The sequence below is a fragment of the Gymnoscopelus braueri genome, assembly GCF_963280865.1.
Source record: "Gymnoscopelus braueri genome assembly, chromosome: 10".
Lineage (NCBI taxonomy): Eukaryota > Metazoa > Chordata > Actinopteri > Myctophiformes > Myctophidae > Gymnoscopelus > Gymnoscopelus braueri.
In genome coordinates, this window is record NC_137611.1 from 33,511,324 (window position 1) to 33,533,699 (window position 22,376).

Genomic DNA, 22,376 nt, shown 5'->3' on the forward strand with positions numbered 1-22,376 from the left:
TGAGTGATGGGGGATAATGCAGGACGCACCCCCTCCCTGAGTGGGCAAGTATTTGAGTTGGGTTTGTGCTAGGTAGGTTACAAAAACTGGCTGTGCTTTCAGAATTAGAATGAACCGGTTATTGAGTAATTGTGTGTCAACAAGTTATAAATTATGAAACCGTCTATGAAGGTTATAGTGTACCCATTTAGCCAGGATGTTGTTTTGAATTTAGCTCCACCTGCTGTTTTGATAAAACATTTGGCATGCCATGACTCCATTGTGACATTATTTTTTCAATGGCACTATAGTAATAATGACATTAATGAAGGTTATAAAATTACACTGTTAGCCACCGATTAAACTAGGTAGATCCTTAATCTACCTATGAAATGTAGAATATAGCCTATACCACAGATTTCTATTCTATTTTTTATTCTTTTGTATATTTTTTTGTACGTGGTAGGCTACGAATTCATCCATCAAGTCAACATCAATGGAAGAGTCATAGTGAAAGGGGCAAACTAGGGGGGTCAGCAATTGCAGACTGGCACAGACGCATGGCACTGGCTGATACAGAGAAACAGTGAAATCACTGTTAAACCATATTGCTTTAGGGGTGAAAGTTTATGGGATAGACAATGGTTATAAATTAAGTAATTAAATAACCCTTTATTTGCCCCTGTTTCAATTTGAATAGTTCATGACATTGTTTGGATATTTCAAACAATGTCTTACTACAATAACTAGGTTAATAAATATGTCTCTGTTAACCACTTTCAATCTGGCATGCCTATTTTGGGCATGTCATAGGCAGGAACAAAAGTGCTGCCCTTTGACAAGAAATGTAAATTTAAAAAACACAACAATTTACGCAAAGGCTCTGGCTTAGGGGCCCTCTGAGCTCTTGGGCCCCTGGGCCAAGGCCCAGTAGGCCTGTTCAGTAATCCACCCCTGCTCATTGAGCATAACCTTGTGTCACCATGCTTTCCAGTTTCCACACAGACGAAATTTGGGGATGGCTGATAACATAGTGACATCATAGTCATGATGTAAGCGATGAGGTGTCATCTTTATGTATTGTCTTCTGTGCTTGTATGCAAGGCAAGCGCAAGCCTTCAGTTCAAGTTTTTAAGTTCCCATGACTTTTATTTTGATATAGAAACTTTTACTTCCACTTCACCTTCTTCCTTCATCAATATGAAAAGGAAAACTAAAAACAGAAACAAGGAAAACTAAAACTGCTTTTCGGATAAGCATTTTCCATTTTCGTTTGGAAACAGAAAAAGGATTTGCGTACACTCACCACTTAACCTCGAGTCACCAGTCTTTCCACCTCGGAGGAAAGCCTGATTTTTAACTCTATGCCTGGTATGCGTTACTAAAGACCCATATGATCCGGTCTAGGCCACGCCTACTGAAAAAAAAAGAGAAAAGAATCCTCCTTCCGGATTCTGCCCATCCGGTTTTGCGGTGCCGCTTTGTTTTGGTTCCCCAATCCCTATTTAAATGGAATAGAATTTTCCCGTGGGATAATACAGACGCTAAATAGTCTCCGGATAGTGCACGCACATTTACATTTAAAAAATAAGCTAAACCATGCCGCATCAAGGATTTTATTAGGACGGACCTATTTTGGGGTGAGTCAGGGTGAGGTCTTTCCGGCTCTGCCCATCCGGTTGCTTGATGACGCGGATGACGCGCCTGGTGACGTAGAGTTACTTCCGCTCCCGAGCGGATCATAGACCCGAAAAGATATGCTGCCCAGGCATGCCCAGGCCGTCCTTTCGAGAAGCCCTATTGGTCCTTTCTGCAGTCACGTGGTCATCTAAAGCTATAAATAGAAGTAGAAGACACCATTGTTCGCAGTGTGTACCGTGACTCTCTGACTGAACAGCAGTGACATGGCGTCGACAAGCCGGTGTGTAGCAACTCTTTTTTATAACACATTATGTTTATGTTTGGCTCTTACAATGCGAGTTTATGAAGCTCTAAGTCTAGACCACAACAATAAGTCAACAGTGCCAACAGCCAACATGTCCTCCTCAACTGTTTTGACCGTTCAGGTTTAAAACCAAACATAACGGTCGGAGCACTTTAGATGCTATCAAGCTTTTGTGCGCAGAAGTGACTATTCTCTTGTAGGATCAACGTCTACGTTGACTTATGATCGTCCGTTCACTTCACGTCTCTCGTCCATTTATCATACATATAACATCTTGTCACATCATAGGTTGTCACTCACGATGACTGTAATGTACACGATATATGATATAGCGTCGTGATGCTATATGTAGCCGTTAGCTAGTTTCTTTTACCAGGCGAATGTTTGTTCTGTGTAGTCAGTCTTAACTAGCACATAGCTGGTTTAATGTTTTATCTTACTTTTAGATCCTTTAAAGATTGTGACGGCACCGTTGGTCTATCTGTAGCATTTTGTGTTGATATTGTAGCGTCTATCGTCAGACGTAGTTTCAGTACATTAATATCTACGTAAATGTTTTCCTCACTTTTTTTTTTCTAGGCGTCCACCAGTATAATGTTGATACGAACCATTATCAGGTTTAAATCTTGCCCAAAATGGATGCAAGACGCCTTTCGCTTTCGCCACATCATCACGCGTTTTGTTTTCGTCCCGAATCACGTCTGTTGGCTTTTTTACAGACATTAACAGACCGAATGCTATGATGGCGTATTGCCGTTATATTTGTTTTGAATGTGTTTTTTTTGGTGACTCGGTCAATGATGGACGGATGTCGTGGCCTTCAACGATGTTTGCTTTTCTCTCCTCTATGCCAGGAGACAATCTCTGGGGTTTGATACTGCTCAAGCTAACTTAAACTCATTTTGGGCCTCAGCTAGGTCGACATGACATACACATACTGACTTCCTGTTGATGTTACTAAAGAAAGTTCCCTCTGAATAAGAAAAAACTAAGAATAATTTCCCTTTGCATTAGTGTTATTGTTGAACCGTCACAAGACCAGCAATCCTTTGTTTTTGCCTCTGGGGGCACACCCCCTTTTTGTGTAGAACCAGGAACTCTGTTTGTCTCCTCCCCTTTCTTAGTCTACTTCCTCCCGGCTCTTTCTGTATTTATTACTACTAACAACACTACATGTTTAGGGCAGTGGTGCTGACAGATTCTGCTGTTAGCGGAATTTGTCTTGAGAGATTACAAGACCAGGGGTTGCTGATCAGATAACTTTTGGGAATCTTCAATTTCCTTTAAACAGGTGTAGCGTCAGGCTTAGCAGAGACTTGCCACCAACACAAATGCAACCTCTCTCTTTCTCTCCCTTACTTTTCTCCTTGTTGAGGTTCTTGCAACCCTCCCTAATTTAACCCCTTGAACCCAGCATGCCTCTTGTAGGGCGAACAGTCACCAAAATAGCAGATCTGCAAGATATTTGGTGGAGTGATTTAAAAAGCGTACAAAGTACAGTTGCCTCTCGGGTTAGTTTAATTAAGAATAGAGGGTTTAAGTGATTAATGCCTGTTTTTTTTTGTGTAGCGGAGATGCTCTGGCTCTTCCCAAGGTTCAGTGCCCCAACCACCCTGATGCACTGCTGGTGGAGGACTACAGAGCAGGCGACATGATCTGCCCAGAGTGTGGCCTTGTAGTGGGTAAGAGATGGTTTGTCTCTCTTTAGTGATGATAATCATGCAAATGAAGCAACGCGAAAAATATCTTTGCCTCCTTTGTAAACGCTCTCTTGCTGTGTTCACACGGGGACATACAAAGCTACAGTCTACCTTTCAATTGAAACCAGATATGCTATGATGCTTTGTATCTTTTGTAGTTGCGTGTGAATGCAGCATCTCACTCTTGGCTCACTCAGTGACTCTTGGGGTGCCAGCATATAATGATGAAAGAAACCAATCGCATTCAGTCATCAGGCATAGCAAACTACGAAACCAGGCAGTACCTAACTAGTGTTCTAACTCATAAGAGTGTCATACAGCTGCAGTGGAACACAGACTTCCTCTAATGAGCCCCCTGGGAGTGGTGCGGGGAGGGCAACCTAATCATATGGGGATATAGCAACTGAGCCAGAAACCGATGTAAGCCAAGTGACCTGTGACTTGTCTGTCTCTCCCATTACTTCGGCTTTCCCATAAGGAGATGAAAGTCAAGTTACAGTCCTGTGGGGATCTCTGACTTGAACTGATTCAGTTGATCCCTAGACATGAAAAATCAGAGGTGCTTGTCCGCCATAGTGGCACGACTGGTGCAATGGTTAAATCAAATATGGCCGCCATTGGCTATGATGAAAATCCAACTTTTTTGTTTCCGAGTGTATATGTCACAGGGAAATTGGCAGTCCAGGGAAATTGACAGGGGAGCGCTAGTTTTATAGGCGCGGGGCGGTGCTGCGAGGCGGGGCTTGATGCGAGGACGACGACCACAACAACAATATAACAACCAGGAAGCTACGCTAGGGGAACGCTGAAAATAAAATGGATAATATGAGAGAAATACTCAAGTAAAGTACGAATACCTCAAAATTGTACTTGAGTAAATCTACTTTGTTACTTTACACCACTAGTACAAAGCTCAGTGGCGCACTTCGATAATCATTGGACTCCCCACCCACTACCACTGGGAGCCGGGGTTTGACTCCCGCTCGGGACATTACTTTTTCAAACAACCGCGGACTACTTTTTTTTCGCTGATAAAGTATAGTTTTGGACCATGACGGAGGCGCGCCGACTTAGCAGACCTTGAGGCCGAGGAGTCGCGCCCGAGCGCCTCCAGGCGCGAGTGCCCGCGACGACCGGCCGATGGTCTGCTAGTCGACTTAAGCGCCGTCCGAGTTATGTACCGATAGGCACAGAATCGTAAATGATGTTGTGGGGACTGCGTTTGCCCCAAGTGCCACTCACTGCACTAACATAGCCCGCCAGGCCCGCCCCCTTGTGCTTCAACTGCATGGAATGAGGGTGTGTGTGCGCGTGCGTGCGTGCGTGCGCGCGCGCATGCGTGTGTGCGTGCGTGCTCGTTTGTGCATGCGTGCTCGTTTGTCCGTGCGTGTGTGGTGTGGGGCTCATGTCTGGCTTGCATTGCCCTCTAGCGTTGATTCTACAGAATTGCCTGAGGGGCGGTGAAAACAAGCGTACCCCTTTCAATTTCCCTGGAATGCCAATTTCTCTGTAACATATATACACATGCCTATGTAATGCCTCCATTTTGACTAATTGTGGTGTGTGGAATTCATTTATAATATGACCATTTTTGGGTGATTTTGACCTTGAAAGGTCATGGTCAAGGTCATTTTGCTATTCCAAAGACCTTGACCATAACTTGGCCATTGTTAGGAGTAAAAATGGGTCTAATTCTGACAATTTATAATTAATTACTGATATTGTTTTGACCATTAAGGATCAACTTGCATTGACATTTTTCAATAACTCGACATGAGAAATATAAATGCAATTATAAACACCCCCTTTAACTTTTATTTTAATTGGGTGTTGAAATAAACAAATAAGACTATGTAGGGAAAAAAGTGATATAGGCCTACAAATAAAATCATAACCCCTAATTAAATAACAATTTCACTCAAAGTGCGGTGTTCTGCGTAATTTTGATCATGTTCGTATCATGGTCAGTATCATGTTAGTATCATGTCAGTTATAGTGGCATGTGGTATGGCATGGCTTACACATGTATATCATGGTCAGTATCATGTTAGTACCCTGGTCAGTATATTGCTAAAGATGCCTCACAAGATTAAACCATCAGAAAACGAATCCTTGGCCTTGACCCCACTTACCAATTATGTTTATTTGCATTTCTTTAAATAATGATAGATAAGACTTGTGCTTTTCTAGTATCTTAAAGACTCTTAACACAAACAAAACAAATGGCAACGTTGAAGGATTTTTTTTTAAATGGGAGCTGCAAAATAGAACAGTAAAATGGGCTTTGGCTGGAAAGGCAAAACTGAGGAGTGAGTAGGGGCTGGGCTGCTTTGATGCAAGTTGGAACTTCCACAGAGACTGCTGAGAAGGCTCCACCAACCCTCAGGTTCGGTGCTTGTTCCTTGGGATTTCTAGGAGGTTTATATCCCCTTACCCGAGGGAGTGGGAGGGGACATGATGTTGAGGGAGGTTGGAAAGGTAGTGAGAGCTAGGTTGTTATGGGCCTTGTAGCCAGGTGGTGTGTAGTATTTTGAAATGTATTCTGTATTTGACTGAGAGCCAGAGTACATACTGTAATTTATTGAGGCATTGTAGAGGCGGCTATTGCAGTAGTCGAGTCTGGATGTGATAAAGGCATAAATGTGTGATTCTGCAATGGTGTGATATTTTGGGTTGCAGGTGGGCAATATTGCGGGGGCTGACAAAATACTATTTTGGTGATCTGGTTGATGCCTTTGTGTATGAAATGTGCTACAGAAATAAACGTAATCAGTGAAATAATTGTCAATTATCATGAATAAATACTAAATTGTTGAGTTGTGACAAGCATGGATCAACATTTCTGGGTCAATGTATTGAAATCCATCCAAAAAGACAGATTTAGCCGTGGATTAATCATTTGGTTTATTGGATGGTTCTCCATAGGCGACCGCGTAATCGACGTGGGTTCAGAATGGCGGACCTTCACCAATGAGAAAGCCACCAAAGACCCATCCAGAGTGGGAGACGCCCAGAACCCACTGCTCAATGGGGGTGACCTAACCACCATGATCAGCAAGGTGAAGGGATTACTTGAGGCCCATAATTTTCTTTCTTTGTATGAATGAATTTTGTCTTGTCATAAGACAATATCACGTTCACTTCTTGGAAACAGAAAACGGCACAATCCACTATATGTGGATTCTGCACAACACAGAAATGCATTGTTTTTAATATGGAGAATTGTAATGTGTATTTTCCATTGCAGGGAACGGGTGCAGCCAGCTTTGACGAGTTTGGCAACTCAAAGTATCAGAACCGTCGCACTATGAGCAGCTCAGACAGGGCCATGCTGAATGCCTTCAAAGAGATTACCACCATGGCAGACCGCATCAACCTACCAAGGAATATTATAGTAAGATATCTCTGTACTGAGTCTGACCTGTAGGAAATAGTAGTAACAATGTTATATCAACCAGTCGTGTACCTCCCACGTGTCTCCCATTTCTTTTGCTAAGACAGTATTAATGGTGATTGTACCATAGCTTGCCATAGGCTGATGAAAATTCTCAACAAATCGACCCTGAAATCAGGCCATTGTTAAAGGGATACTTCACTCTCGGGCCGGGGACACATTTAAAAAAAATATTAAAAATAAATGAAAAAAGTTATGGAAAATTCATGGCCCCCTCACGACACGCAGTGTCCTACTAATGTGTGAGGGGGCCATGAATTTTCCATAACTTTTTTCATTTATTTTTAATATTTTTTTTAAATGTGTCCCCGGCCCGAGAGTGAAGTATCCCTTTAAGTATTAGCATAAGTGGCAAGTATCACTTATGCAGTGTTTTTGAATTCTACTGGCTTTTGTATGATACACCCTAAATTCTAATTAATTTGTATGACTGTTGAGTCTTTGCAACCAGACAGAAACAAATCTTGAGCACAAGACATCAATGTCAAAGCATGCGTTTTGAGCTTGTGACAACAATGTTACAGAGGCCTTTGCTAGGATTTAAACACAAATACGTTTGTGGCGATCATATTCACAAAGATGGCTCATATGCCACAACCCATTGGTACGTTTTTATTTATTCATTTTGGTACCGTATGCCAGTAGCCACATTAGATAAAAGCTTTTTAACTTTTTTGTTTTTCCCTAGATAGTGTCGTGTGGAGTTATGATGTTATGATCTACTAATTTGCCTGAAGCCAAGCAGGGGTCCTTACTACTTTTAATGTTTTTTTTTAACTGACATGTTTGCCTCTACAGGACAGGACAAATAATTTATTCAAGCAAGTCTATGAACAGAAGAGCCTGAAGGGGCGGAGTAATGATGCCATTGCCTCAGCCTGCCTTTACATAGCCTGCAGACAGGAAGGAGTTCCCAGAACATTTAAAGGTCAGACCAATATTTTTGAATCTTGTAATGAATTTTTTATTTTGTTTGAAGTCTGTGCAAGCTGTTCTATTTTCCAGTAAATTAGCTTTGAAGGTTTGTCTCAGAATAGTTTATAAGCCATTTGGGTCGCCTACTGTGGCAAAATGATAAACGCAAATAATTTCAATAGCATTGACTTGGTTGGACAGTGTAAATGTTTTGAGGCACAGTGATGTTTATTTTCCCCACAAAATTGATTTGTGGAACACTTAATTTTCTTTGCTTAGCTTTCATCTAAACGACCAGTCACAATTGCCCTCTGCTCCTATCCACAGAGATCTGTGCCGTCTCCCGGATCTCCAAGAAGGAGATTGGCCGGTGCTTTAAGCTGATCCTCAAGGCACTGGAAACCAGCGTGGACCTCATCACCACAGGAGATTTCATGTCACGCTTCTGCTCCAACCTGGGCCTGCCCAAGCAGGTGCAGATGGCCGCCACCTACATCGCCAGGAAGGCTGTGGAGTTGGACTTGGTGCCCGGCAGGAGCCCCATCTCTGTAGCTGCAGCCGCCATCTACATGGCCTCCCAGGCCTCAGCTGAGAAGAAGACCCAAAAAGGTGGGTGTATGTGTATACATATACACACACAGTATATTATCGTCACCTTCTTAAACTAATGGCCAATGTCATTTTTTTGAGGAAAATTATATTTTTGCCTAAGTCAGCTCCTCATGACACTGGCCACCTCTGGTAAAATCTCCTAATTGAAAAGGATCATGCTATTTCCTCCCCTTTCAGTATAATGGCCTTCAGTATAATGGCCTTGGCCTATCTCCCTAGTGTGACTTGGGCCAAAATAGGCATTTATTTTGGCCTAAGTCACATTGTTTTTTTTGCTTATTTTGGAGTAAATCATTTGGTCAGGTTTAATCCTATTTAAACCCATTTTAAATCTCTTATGTTACATAACTGACATAAAGTGTTATTTTTATTTTAATAGTCATAATTTGTTATAAACGTTTTGGTTGAAATGATAAAGAACTATAGTTTTGTTTTGGATCATTTTTTTAAAAAATCTGAAAAACTTGAAAAAATTACTTGGGCCATTAGTTTAAGAAGGTGACGTTATTATATATATCAAAATCATGTACTGTAAGCCGAGCTGCTGTTGCATTAAGTGATCTTTTTCCCCTGATATCTCAACAGAGATTGGAGACATTGCCGGCGTGGCAGACGTCACAATCAGACAGTCATATCGTCTCATTTACCCTCGCGCTGCAGATCTCTTCCCTACAGACTTCAGATTTGACACGCCTGTGGACAAACTGCCCCAACTGTGAAAATTGGAAGATTTTGAGAAAATTGTGGATTTGGGGGGTTTATCTTCCCCCCTCCTTTGTTTTGGTATTTTCAGGCTTTGTTTAAGATAGGTCAGTGTAGAGAGAAACCAAGGGCAGAGAGAGAGGAGACAAGATGGGGGTCGGATTTGACCCTGGATCCTCCCGCTCACATGGAGCATAATGGTCTGTGCACTAACTGAGCCACCAGGCATCCCTCTTCCCTCCTTTCTTAAGACTTTCGACTTCGTCAAGGCAATTTTTGCAGGAATACAGAGACACACATTCCAATTGCTTCAATATACAGATTGCAGACTGTACTTACAGTATTTTCATTTGAGTGTATATATCTTGTATATATGTCCAAGTGAGAAAGTGTAATTGGTGGTTGCAATTTTAGGCTGGATTCATACTTTTTACATACATCTTTGATTTTTAGGAAAATGACCAGGTTCCATTTTGTTAGCTTCTTTGCATTATTACAGCTACATTAATGGTTATCATTTCCCTGTTTGAATAATATTAAACTTTGTTTAATGAAAACATACTGGTGTTAATTTGATCTTCACTTCACTCCTGCTTGCAAAGGCTTTTTTTTTAAACATGAACTTAAAGGGATAGTTCACCCAATAATTTTTTTTCTAATTTAATGGAGACTTGAGTTCATTTATATATTTTGTCTCATTCCTAAGCCAATAATTTGACCGGCAGCGTTTCCAGTAGGAGACGCAAAGAGTCTCCTTTGTTTCTCGTACCGGAACCGCTGCCTACCGTTCTGCTGATCAAAATAGTGTCTTATTCATTATTGGCTTGGCGACAAACATCCATGAATTCAAGTCTCCATGGGGACTAGTAATCGATAGAAAAGTTTGGGTAAACTATACCTTTAAGACTGGCCCTCTTCCTCAAGCGGACACACTTACCATGCCTTAATTAAAAAAAATTAGACCATTACCATCTGATTACCGCTAATAGGACCCTTAAAATGAAAAGTCAGTTTAGCCAAAAATGTGCTCAAAGTAAAATTATGAGATGAAGGGTAGACCCAGCATGGTTCACAATCGCAAAGCGGTTGATGAAACCACTCTGTTCAATTCAAAGGATGCATACAAGAGCCACCCACCACTATTAAGTGTTTAATTTGTGCATTCATGATAGGCAACAAATGACTGCTTCTTTTATTACACCAGGGTGAAACAGCAAGTTTTGTGACTTCATTATTGGTGTACCATCCAAAAAGATCTCGTTTGTTCTTGTTCCAACATGCACAAGCAGCCATTCATAAGCAATGGGGGAAAAATAAGGAAAACAAAAAACTTTGTACAATCTATTTTCATCATTATGCTAAACATAGATATAAAAAAACTTGATAAAATTAGTGCTTTCAGCTTAATTGTGTGTACATATACATATATACCCTGCCCCGCCCCTGTAGTGATTCATATCGACAGGTGACAATTTCTGGGTCAATTTCTAATTAAAATACATCCATTTACTGAAAGATCTTAATGCCTCAAGCACCAGTTTGGTAGGGTCTGCACTTGTGGCAGGCAATACAATTGGTTCTATTGTGCCAGTGTGGACAATTAAACCAAATTTTCAAATTGACCCACATCTAGAATGCACTCACTGGCACTGAGTTTGGCCTGGTTTCCCCCCCAAAAAAATCATCTTAGCACTTAGTTTACAAAGGAACATGGTAGATCTTGGCACTAAGATGCTTTTGGGAAACCCAGCTGATATTTTTATTAGCACCATTTCCCATGTCCTCCAATGAGGACCAAATGAATGGGTTTTGGTAGTAAAGCTGTAACTCTGCGAGAGATTTAGGATTAGTGTGTGTTGTATTTGTAAGTAAACTGAGGTATCAAGAGGAACTTGTCAATTCCACCACACCTGGCTGTCCATTCAGGAATGACAACTGAAAACTGAAGTGAAACTTAAACTATATTCTGCTGAAAAGAGATGTTGAGGGTAGAAGACTAGAGCACACAGCTTCATTTGTTGTTCAATAAGTAAAGGTTTTGTTCTCTGTGCAGTACTGCATTCAGCAACTTGCTGGAGTGCCACTAGGTGGCCTTGGGGAGTAAATTGTAATTGGAGAAGTTTCACTTTACCTTCTCTAAAACAACTTCAGGGATTACTCGTATGACAGATTCAATTATCATTTTTATATATCAGGTATGAAATTAAACTAATGTGATTCTCCAGGATGATGCGGTTTAGTATAGTAATACCTTTTAACGCTGGATGGACTGTTTTATACTATATAGCACTATAATAATGAGGGTCCTTGTATTCACGCATACAGTTGCTGTAATATTCATGTGAACAAGATGACAGCATTTGGAACAGCATTGAAAGGTGAGTCCATCGGAGCATGGAATAGGCATTTTAGACTGGAATAGTACACAAAACAAAATGTAGTGTTATTTTTCATTCCATTTGGATTTCAAGTTAAGAAGCAGTAGTAGTAGTCAAGATGTTTGCTGCAGTTGACCATTGTGCCAGTTCAGTGACATTAATGCTTTGAGCACTTCAAATTCATCGATTAACAATTTCATTCATGATCATGGCAGACAAATCAACCATACAGTGAGATATTAAAGTCCTTTAGCTATGGCGAGGGCTTTGCCAAAGAAAAAAAATCAATAAAATATATGAATGAATATAATCTGTACAGACCAAAAAAAAACTATTTTAAAATACAATGACAGTGACGAATAATAATGATTGTGTTGTTGTCTCCTCGAACTAAAGGAGTTCATATGAAAACATTCTCAGTGGTCAGACAACAGACACGACGACGTGCAGGAGAACTTGGTGCGCTGCCTCCTCTTTCACTGCCAAGTTCCTCCGAGAAGCAACTTTTTGCTTTGTTTTTTTTTTGTTTTCTTTTTTATAAAAAAAAAAAGAAAAAAGGTTCTTCATGTCGATTTAAAAAAACAAACATGGTGTGTTGTCCGTTGGGCAGGTGGGATGGCTGGCCGTGGGCTTGTCCGTTCAATGGCACAGAGCAGGACCCAGAGGCCTTGAAGAGTGGATATTCACTGCCCTGCACCTCACCCCACCCCCCGACATTTTGGGCAGGGAAGAGGAAAAGAGCTACAGTCTTCGCTGCTCTGATTGGTTCACAGTGTGTGTGTGTGTGTGTGTGTGTGTGTGTCTGTGTATTCATGTATGTGATTATCATGTATGTGTGTGCGTGAGTGAACAGGAGAGCTAACACCAGTCAGCGATGTAGTCAAAGTCATTGAACATGTGCTGCTCGTCTGTGTTGAGTACTCGTGGCTCCCTGGGCGGGGTGAGAATCGGTGCCTCTGAGGTAAATTCATCATCAAAGTTGCTGACGTCGCTGGCTCCCTGGATGGTCGGTACGAACGGCGGCTTCACCTTCTTAGCCAACAGTCCATTCCAATCCATGTTCTGCCAGGACAAAGTGTTAGTAAAAAAAGAAAGAAAAGTCTGCTTAAAACATAAAGATCTACATTTTGTCTTTCAATCACAGTGCCTCACTCCATAAAGACATGATTCATATTCATACGTCTTGTATAGAAACTCACCCTGAAGAAGAGATGTTTCTTCACCTCCTCTGCGTCCCTCTCTCCTGCCCCCAGACGCCGCTCTGGGCTCCTCCTCAGAAGCTATGGAAAAGACAGGATGATAAAGAACAGTAAACATTTACCAGACTCACTCACACACAAGGCAAAATCCTCTTATGCAAACTGAAAACTGGCTTGAGTCTGCTTGGAGCACTATATGAGTGGGGTTTCCAGTTATGGGCCGATCCAACTGGTCCCACCTACCACACAAGGACCACCCAGACTCATTAAAAGTAGATTACATTAATGGTAATGGAATGAAGCAGTCTGGTCTGACCGCAACGCAAATCCATCAACATCCCCGACAGGGAACTACTGCATACACCTTTGTGTAGATACCACAATAAACATCAGCAGAGACAAATGAGGAAAACATAATGCCAAAAACATAATACAAATATATAGGCCAATATATAAAATATATGACCAACTACAACATGAACGACAGAACTTTACTTACATAGTAAACCATACATATTGCTCCACATGAACAGATTCATTATTTATTCAGGCTATGGGACACTAACCTTGTTCCCATCATAGATGCACTAAACATATTGTCACAAGGGCTGCAACAATAGATTACTTTCTTAGCAATTATTCTATCGATATTCTTTTGGGGTAATCTAATCGAGAAACGCTTTCTGTATATATCAATGAATCTAATCGACTAAATCAATTAGTGTGATTTTATACATTGTCGTACAATAGTGCAATCATAATTCTCTGTATTTTTGAAAATCATCACATTTTATTAAAATCCATTATTCTTGATCATGGATTAAATCAATTCGTTTCTTTAACAGATGCACCTATAATTCTCAGTTGACTAAACTCACCCTCCTCATGATGGAAATGGCCTCGGTGGATAGGAAACGTGGGTAGCGCACTTCATCATTGACAATACTGTCGAACACCTCCTCCTCATCATCACCAGGGAATGGAGACTGAGAGAGAGACAAGAGTCAAATGACATTATATTGTGCGGAAGATTTGATCTTACGTTTTGTAAATTTGCAGTAATACATATCATTTATGTAACCATTTTGTATAACAGTTCACAGCTGTATAATTCATGAGGCTGAGAGCCAGACAGGTGTCATCCACTTACCTCCCCAACTAGCATCTCAAAGATCAAAACGCCCAGCCCCCACCAATCCACAGCACGCGTGTACGATGTCTCGGTCAAAACCTCTGGGGCCAGGAACTCTGGCGTGCCACAAAATGTACTGGTGCGGTCCCTGAATCCCATTCCTGAAGGAATGATGAAATATCCTATATTAAATGTAGCTTATTTCCCTTTGGCATTTCAATGTAACGGGACACATTGTTTGTCTTGGGTTACGTCATAGACATGACACGGCCATATATGGAGACCACTGGAATCTGGACTTTCAGGCTGCGAAATGGCCTGAAAATCTAGGTGTGACAGTGGCCTGAACATCTAGTTTACTAAAATGGGCCCATAATTTTTTTCCCCACTCAAACATACTCTTTTTAGAAACTGTGCATACAGTACAAGTCCATTAAAAACTGATAGAATTAAAACATAATAATAAGTTACAGTTTTAAAACAATGCCCCAGAATACAGATTGCTTTAGCAAATAGAGGTCTTTGGCCTTTAGACTAATGCAGATTGCCACCTTACCCTCTTTGCAGAGCCCAAAGTCTGCTATCTTCACATAGCCCTCTGTGTCTAAGAGCAAGTTATCCAGCTTCAGATCTCTGTAAGTTGTCATATGAAAAAAAAAAGAAATAAATCAACATCAAACGGCAAGATGAATTTCTCAATGAATGAATCATTCATTTTCGGAATGAATGAATCCACTGTGATGGTGTCTTACCTGTACACAATCTTATGGTCATGTAAGAACTGTAGTCCCAATACAACACAAGCTGCATAAAATCTGTACAAGGGACAAATGAACAAAAATAAAGCTATGGTGAGACAAGATTCAGTGAGAAATCAGGGGAACCGCATCAGCAGAGATTCATTTTTATTTAAACAAACGGACACCATGGGTAAACCCTTAAACCATCTATAAGCCCTTGAAAATTACCCATTTCTGTTCTATGAATGTGAATTATATGATTCTTAAGTTTGATAATATTAGAGCTTCACGAAACTACCTCAACTTATACTGTACACACATGAAAACACCATTCACCAGCCCATGTAAGGTTAAAGTGGTTAAACTGAGTTTTTGTGCCATTTTAAGAAATTTAGCTGGGGACCCAATGGAACCCCCTCAAGGCCTTGGGGGGTCTCTGGCCCCACTTTGAGAACCGCTGACTTACATAAGCTGGTAGCTGGTTAAACTCCCAGTGACTTACATGGCCCTTGGCTCTTGGAAGACGTCAGCATGGATGTGCATCATCAGGTCACCTCCAGCCGCGTACTCCATGACAAAGCACACATGTTCCTGCGTCTGGAAGCATGCAAACAGGTTGACCAGGAACGGGTGACGCACACTGTTCACTGCCTCAAAGATCCTCTTCTCACACATCAGGCTGGGAAGAGAGCGGGTGATGGCATTGTTAATATTAGGAGCATGGAAAATGTACATTTATACCCAGGCACTGAAAACATATGCAGACGTGCGTACATAATTGCATGAGCACAATGGACTGATCTCACAGAGTATGTACATATTAAGTCATAAACTATCATTCAAGCGACCATCAACACTTAATAAATCCACAGAGCAAAACCAAGTCGTACGCATTTAGCTTCCAAATCATTTTGGTTTAGAACTCAAGATACTTTGGGTTACATGAGCATGATAAACGCCTCTGTTGTTGACATAAAGATCAAAGTAATTTTGTCTGGGAGCCCCAGGTCTCTCAATCCCTTACCTGTCAACCTCATCACGAGCCACAATGTCGCCTTTCTTCAGAGCTTTGATGGCGAACATCTCCCCCGTGCTTTTATACTCTGCTAACAACACCTGGGAAATGCAGGCAGATAGTTTAAAAAGAGTCAGTTCAAATTTTCACATCACTGGGTCGCCTCACAGCAATACAAAACGTACCTTTCCAAAGTGCCCACGTCCCAAGACTGCTACACATTTGAAGTCCTGAAGGCTGAAGTGGAACTGTTCTTCTTCCCTGAAGGGAGAGCATTGTTAACATTAGTTAACTACTGCATGTTGGGTACCTGGTGGCTGAGCCAGTTAGTGTACAGACCTACAGTGCAAGGACCCAGGTTTGAATCTGACTGCTGTCTTGTCTGCTGTCTCTCTCTCTTCCCTTGGTTTCCTGTCTCTTTACACTAACCTAACTGAAATTAAGCAAAAAAAAATGCTTCAAAAGAAAAAGTATTTAATGGATGTCAATACTATTCACCTGCAGGTGGCAGGGTTTTTTTGTTTGTTAATATTATACGAACTGGATTCTGCAACTTACACTACTTTGCATCAACATCAGTGAAATGATACAGAGTTAGAGCCAGGGGGCAGTGTTTCCATTCGTTTGACTAGTGCATGAAAGCGGCACTTCTCAAACATCTTGAGCTAAGCACCCTTTATTAGAACTTGAACCGTGGAGGAACAGCACATCACTATGGTGTTAATATATAGGGAGAGAGTTCAGCACCATGCAGTGAAGTGTATGTGGGTTTTAGTCTCGCTCGACCGATTCTTTTATAGCCTGTTGTGCCTTCAGCAGAACAGCACATATCCTCTCGAATCCACTTTCTCTGCCTGTTCATTTTCTTTGAATAAAAGAAAAGAAGCCTTCTACTTTCCCTTTAACCTTGTCACCTACCTTCTAGTTTGAATGTATTCACTAAACTTTAGGCTTTATAGTGAATCAACAACCTTCTTTCTGTTTTAAATCACAGGAGAGTGGACTGGTCGCCTTTTGATTTTATTCATGTAGATGGACAGGAAGATAGGTTAATACTGAAGTGAATGCACAAGTGGGATATGATTGTATGCAAGTTAAGGGTACGTGTGGAGGGCTTAAGTACTTGACAATCGAGAGATGCAGAAAATGTCCTTCTCTTTGCAACAGTATTTTAGTCCAGTCACTGTCCTACCTTATCTCATTATCTTTCTGGATAGCAGTGAGCTCCAAGTCTGGAGGCTGGATCTCCTGTTCCACCACTCCATCCAGCTCCGACTTCACCGCTATGCTGTTCCTCTTGTTGAGGAAGTCAAATGACGCCAGGGCATCCTGGAGAGACAAAAGCAAATCAGATAAAAGTGATATTGCACCCAGTAGGGTGTGCTATTTATTTAATGTTTTGGACAGCAAATTGACAGAAGGTAGGTGACAATTGGAGAGTTAAAGATTAACCTTTAAGATTAACCTTTGCAAACACTGGGCCAGCCCCTGGTAGGATTTTTAGTTTCCTGAATCTGGCCTGAATTGAAGAGTGTGAATTATTATGGGATTCTTTTTCCTGAGTCACTTCTATGCAGAGGCAAAGCAGGAGCAGCTATTAGTAGTGTGACATGTTCAGTGGCTTCTATGAGGGCACTGACAAGCGATGACAAATAACTGACAAACATGACAAACATCTGCACATCCAACACCATGGATGTATGAAATGAAATACGAGCTTGTTGGTTGCGAGCAGAGTTTCCATAAAATAATGGATGGAGTGCGGCAGGGATGGAAACGTTGGACAGTTTAGCCAGCTATACCAAAACATATATCATCATTAATTACTTACATAGTAAGTATTACTAATAATTATAATACTACATTTGATTTGTAATGCACTTTACATTTTCACAAATCTCACAAGTGCTACAGCGTTTAAAAACAATGGCATAAAACAGAAAAGGCAAAAAAACAACAAAGACCCTACTAGGGGTAAAAAGCAGATTAGTATTGTTATCAAACGCTATTTCCACCATCATACCTGCACTTCCTCCTTGTCTGTGGAAGTGTCCTGTGGAAGTGGCTCCCTGTTGTCAACAGGTACAGGGTAGTGCTTGGGTCCTGGGGTGGGCTCTTTGTCAAAGTCAAGTTTGGTCACCAGTGGGTCACTGGGTTAAGGACAAGGAGACACAGCTTAATGGCGGGATCAATATCTATGAAAATATTTGCAATATAAATCTTTGCCAGCATGCAAGCTGGAGAAAGGCATTTATCTCCCTGAAACAATTGTGCTGCAATTGTAAATAGTTATTTATGAGTGCTGTCCATGCTCCTATTTTGTACTATTGTTTGGGATTCAGCACCCAGATTAAGACTCTATAAGAGTAGATTGATTGATTCTTCACTATTGCATTATAAAATGTCAAATTATATGGTTTTATGGTTGATCAGAATAAAAGATTGTGTCTGAGAACCAACAGGACCTTTGTTTTATCACTGTATTTCTGTTGGGTCCATCAGTGTGAGTCTGTGAGAAGGGGTGAGTTTGAGGAGTCTAGGTTTGGGATCATGTGAGTGAATGCTGCTCTCTGCCTGCTGTGTGTGTGTGTGTGTGTGTGTGTGTGTGTGTGTGTGTGTGTGTGTGTGTGTGTGTGTGCGCGTGCGTGCGTGCGTGTGCGTGTGTGTGTGTGTGTGTGGCATTTTGTGTGTGAATGCTGCTCTTCACCTGCTAGGTGTGGGGGAGCCAGGTAGACTGCTGGGAAGAGTCTCCGCTGCCTGTGGGCTGAAGGAGTTGGTGCTGACGGTGGGTATGGCTCTCCGTACCAGCCGGCCCCAGGTGGCAATGTTGATGTTCATCTGAGGGGCCCGCAGGAAGGTCTTACCTGAAAGTGAAGGGCATGGAGGGTGGAAAGAGTTTGGTATGGAGAACAGCAAGAGGGCGATGGAGGGCACAGAGGACAATATGGGAAAAGATGTTCCGGGGCAAGGAGTAAAGGTAGAGGGTGAGGTGGAGAATAGTGGGCAATAAAAGTAGGAATAATGGGAATAGTTGGTGTGCGGTGGGGAGTGTACCATGTTTAACTTACTACTTGTTTATTATTTTAGGTGAGAACCTTATACCCTATACAGGTTTCCTTTCTCACCAGCACTCATTTATGTCTCTTTTAATAATTGTTTACTTTTGTACTGTTTTTATTGTGCAAATAAATCAAACTAAAACAAAACGAGTGTGGCACAGAGGAAGGGGCAAAATGGACAGAGACATCCTGCCACAGACACTGATCTCCATATTTTCTGACCTCCTTAACAACTCTGAGGTCACAGCCTAAGGGCTACAGGTTACCATGGAGACGCATGTCGCAAACTAGGGAGTTATGTGACACACCTTTTGAATAGTTTATACAAGTTCTTCCTCTCTCCTTGAACCACCAACAACAGTTTAAGAACGAAGTTACCACAGTATTTCCAATCCAACAAATCCCAGTATGACGTAAGCAGAATGGCTGGCGTGTGAATATGGCCAGACGTGCTTTCAATAGGAAAATTCCCGTTTTTTGTTTGGTCCGTTTCAGTGTCAGAACAGAACGGCCTAAAAGTGAAAGGAATGCCTCCTCACCTTGCTGTTTGGAGAAAATCTTCTTTTGTCTTTGCAGCTTTGGCCGTCGCTCAATGACAGGGTTGAAAAATGTCACCTGAAAAAAAGGAGAGAAAAGTTTAATTACGATTTACAAGTAGTGCAGCTGCTCAAGGCAGCACAGCTGTCCAGGTGCTGCGCTTGGATTCTACCTGAGCATTTCAGCGTCATTGTAAACCGTTAGGATGAGTAGAATAGACACACAAGGTTGTATTTTCACCTCATGCTGTAAAGTCGAGAGCGTACCCTCAGAGGCCTCTGTGTGTGTGTGTGTGTGTGTGTGTGTGTGTGTGTGTGTGTGTGTGTGTGTGTGTGTGTGTGTTTTAGTACTTCTATTTTTAAAGGGGCTAAATGTCCCCCCAAGTGAGGACATTTAACCAAATGCTCACCATGCAAAAGCTCTATTTTAGGACTGAAGTACAAATTTAGCTTCCAGCTTCCGATGGATTAAGGTTAGTGGCAAAGGTTGAGTATGTATGTGTACGTATTTGAATAGTTAAGGTTGGGGTAAGCAGTTACGTGTGCGCGCGCGTGTGTGCGTGCATACCTCAGCAAACAGCATCCCCTGTGGCTCAAGGTACAAACACATCCCATGACGCTGGTTGTCCAGGAAGTCCTCTAAGCGCAGGAACTTCACCGCACAGAGAGAACGCCAGTCACGCCAGTACACTGAGATCTCCAGCTCACGAGACTAGAGGGTAAACACACACAGGTCAACAAACATGTACATGTATAGTGTATGTTAAACAGGCAAACATTCATTCAAAAGCACCAATCTCAGTCAAAGACACTGTGTGTGTGTGTGTGTGTGTGTGTGTGTGTGTGTGTGTGTGTGTGTGTGTGTGTGTGTGTGTGTGTGTCTGTGTGTGGAAATGTTACCCGGTCAAGCTCCAGTGTAAACTTCTGGTCCCAGGATTGGTTGCTAGATGGCCTCCAGCTAGTCTGGCCTACTACTGTGTTGTCCAGCTTCAACACTGCACTTATTTCATCTGAGGAAACATAACCATATTATACATTAAATACTGGCCTATTAACCATCTTTTAGGTTTGAGCTTTTCTTTTGTACTAAAAAGAAAAGTTAAACTGTGGAGACAGAACAAAGACACATAAGGGAGAACAAATAGTAATACCATTACATTTCCTTGCTCCATTTCTCGTTTGTGATTCACCTTTTCACACTTATTCCTTTTTTAACTATTCCTTTACAAACCAGGGTCCTTGTCACTCACAAGGAGCATTTGGTCCGTGCTTTAACTAACCAGGCACCCACCGTTCTTAATGTCACATTAGCCTGCAAAGATCTTAATAGGTGTGGGATGAGATTCACTTACTGGAGAGCTCCTCGCTCTTGGTCAGGTTGCGTGCGCTGGCTCCCCGGTTCCGGTTGGCTCGGCTGATGAAGGAGGAACGTGTCTCGCTAGGGCTCCAGCCCGGCAGAGCTACCGAGCCGGCTTTGGAACGGCCCGGAACATTCTCCAGGAGGTCCTGACAGCCCATGAGCCTGACGTCTAGCGTGCCTGAAGGATAGAAGAGCATGTTCTGTCAGCAGGCACCATAAACAGCTGTCGTCAGTGTACTGTTAGATGTGGGGCCTACAGTAGCCCTCAAGCTCAGCACCTGTAATCTGCTGAAATGTTGTTGAAATGTTTTGAGGCACTACAGCTATTTTGATTTTGATCTAGGAACTGAACCTTTAGCTATGGTTGCACTTGTGATTCACTTTGCAAAAGTGACTAATGCCTAAAATGATAATAGTATAGATCTAATTGCCCTGCGTTCATGTTCACAGACACCTACGTTGCTAGTAAGTGTCTGTGACACCAATGACACTTATGGTACCATATAATGAACACATCTTAATATCCTACAAACGCATCATGGAGGCCTTCATGGAATGATTAATTCCTCTTGCCTCTGACACAGAGGCACAGCATTGCTTTGAAAGGAAATGTCTGTTCTACTAATTGTAGTACATAAACAGGGATGCATCTGGCTAGCTAGTTATTGTAGTTGGCTGAGTATTAACCACAGGAAACTCCAGAAAGCTGTGTTGCGCTACATGCAGTGTCCTGCATCTCATGCTACACTCAAACTACTAGTACTTACGAAAAGTAAATGAAATTGAGCAGTGATTCGACTATCAAATTACAATCATCATAACTTTATAGCATTACAGTCCCCCTGATGGGTTTCCAGATGCAAAGAAGTTAGAAACAAATGATGATTCAAGACAATCATGTTTCATGACCCAAGGTCATCATAGCATGTCACTCCAGTTACTGCACCTGTAGCCTGAAAGAGCGAGCCCTATCGATGGTCTTGAAGGGCGGATCCAAACCCAGGCGGTTGGATTCCAGCGCCGCTTCCTATTGCTTCACCAATCTATGTCCCCGCCTCCCCTCCCCCCCCCCCCCCCCCCCCGGCCTGTGCACGGAACACGCTGACGTCACCAAATTTAGAGCGACGCACCTCTGCACTCCGATTGGTTAGGAGATAACAAGGTTCACTCCCACTCCGAAACCACCGTTCCTGCATGGTTCCCCCAGACTTTTTTTCTTTTGTAACAAAAAAAAAGACATGGGTTTCCGAGGCTACTGTACCTGTGAGTGCGGCAGGCTTGGCCACAGTGCTGTATTGATTCTGTGTGGAGATGATGCTGGACCTGGGGCTAGTGATGGCCGGTGTTGAAAGGAGCGAGAGCTCATCCATGATGTTGCTGCTACGCGGGTGGTTCTTGGGCAACTCGCTGAGACGCTGTTCCAAGGAATACCGTAGTAGATCCAGCTTCTGGCTGGACTCGTTGAATCGGGCCTGGGCCTGGTGCAGACGGCATAAAGGAAGGAGTGAAAGAGAGGAGGTGCAGGAAGCAGGACGTAAAAGAGGGAAATGAGATGAGTGAGGGTTTTGGGGGAGGGAAAAAGAAACTCATCAATTAGACGATCCATTTACTTTAAGAGGAAAAAATTCTGAAATATAGTAGTCAGTAGTT

General features: G+C 42.1%; 2 protein-coding genes across 3 annotated transcripts in view; one reads left to right on the forward strand and one right to left on the reverse strand.

Annotated features, from left to right (window-relative positions):
- Positions 1-1,830: 1,830 nt before the first annotated feature.
- gtf2b (general transcription factor IIB) lies at positions 1,831-9,868 on the forward strand. The gene is made up of 7 exons (XM_080439286.1): positions 1,831-1,900; positions 3,494-3,606; positions 6,550-6,683; positions 6,872-7,018; positions 7,877-8,006; positions 8,321-8,602; positions 9,191-9,868. Exons 1-7 carry the CDS (start codon positions 1,884-1,886, stop codon positions 9,322-9,324), a joined length of 957 nt encoding a protein of 318 aa, XP_080295412.1. The 5' UTR covers positions 1,831-1,883; the 3' UTR covers positions 9,325-9,868.
- Positions 9,869-10,444: 576 nt separating this feature from the next.
- pkn2a (protein kinase N2a) overlaps positions 10,445-22,376 on the reverse strand; it is a 44,991-nt gene continuing 33,059 nt past the window's right edge. For both annotated transcript variants that reach the window (XM_080440956.1, XM_080440957.1), the window contains exons 8-24: positions 21,988-22,204; positions 20,719-20,904; positions 20,267-20,376; positions 19,935-20,078; positions 19,370-19,445; positions 18,479-18,635; positions 17,795-17,921; positions 16,964-17,100; positions 15,957-16,032; positions 15,781-15,872; positions 15,259-15,435; positions 14,769-14,831; positions 14,573-14,649; positions 14,035-14,177; positions 13,763-13,870; positions 12,885-12,965; positions 10,445-12,747 (exon numbers count right to left, since the gene is read on the reverse strand). In XM_080440956.1, coding sequence (XP_080297082.1) covers positions 12,544-12,747; positions 12,885-12,965; positions 13,763-13,870; positions 14,035-14,177; positions 14,573-14,649; positions 14,769-14,831; positions 15,259-15,435; positions 15,781-15,872; positions 15,957-16,032; positions 16,964-17,100; positions 17,795-17,921; positions 18,479-18,635; positions 19,370-19,445; positions 19,935-20,078; positions 20,267-20,376; positions 20,719-20,904; positions 21,988-22,204 — 2,175 coding nt within the window. In that variant the 3' untranslated portion in view covers positions 10,445-12,543. The remainder of the gene's footprint in view (positions 12,748-12,884; positions 12,966-13,762; positions 13,871-14,034; positions 14,178-14,572; positions 14,650-14,768; positions 14,832-15,258; positions 15,436-15,780; positions 15,873-15,956; positions 16,033-16,963; positions 17,101-17,794; positions 17,922-18,478; positions 18,636-19,369; positions 19,446-19,934; positions 20,079-20,266; positions 20,377-20,718; positions 20,905-21,987; positions 22,205-22,376) is intronic.

Bases quoted from the DNA above. Each gene is read 5' to 3' on its own strand.
- gtf2b (XM_080439286.1), top strand. The intron at 3,607-6,549 runs GTAAGAGATGGT...GGTTCTCCATAG, and splicing joins AGAGTGTGGCCTTGTAGTGG to GCGACCGCGTAATCGACGTG. The intron at 6,684-6,871 runs GTGAAGGGATTA...TTTCCATTGCAG, and splicing joins TAACCACCATGATCAGCAAG to GGAACGGGTGCAGCCAGCTT.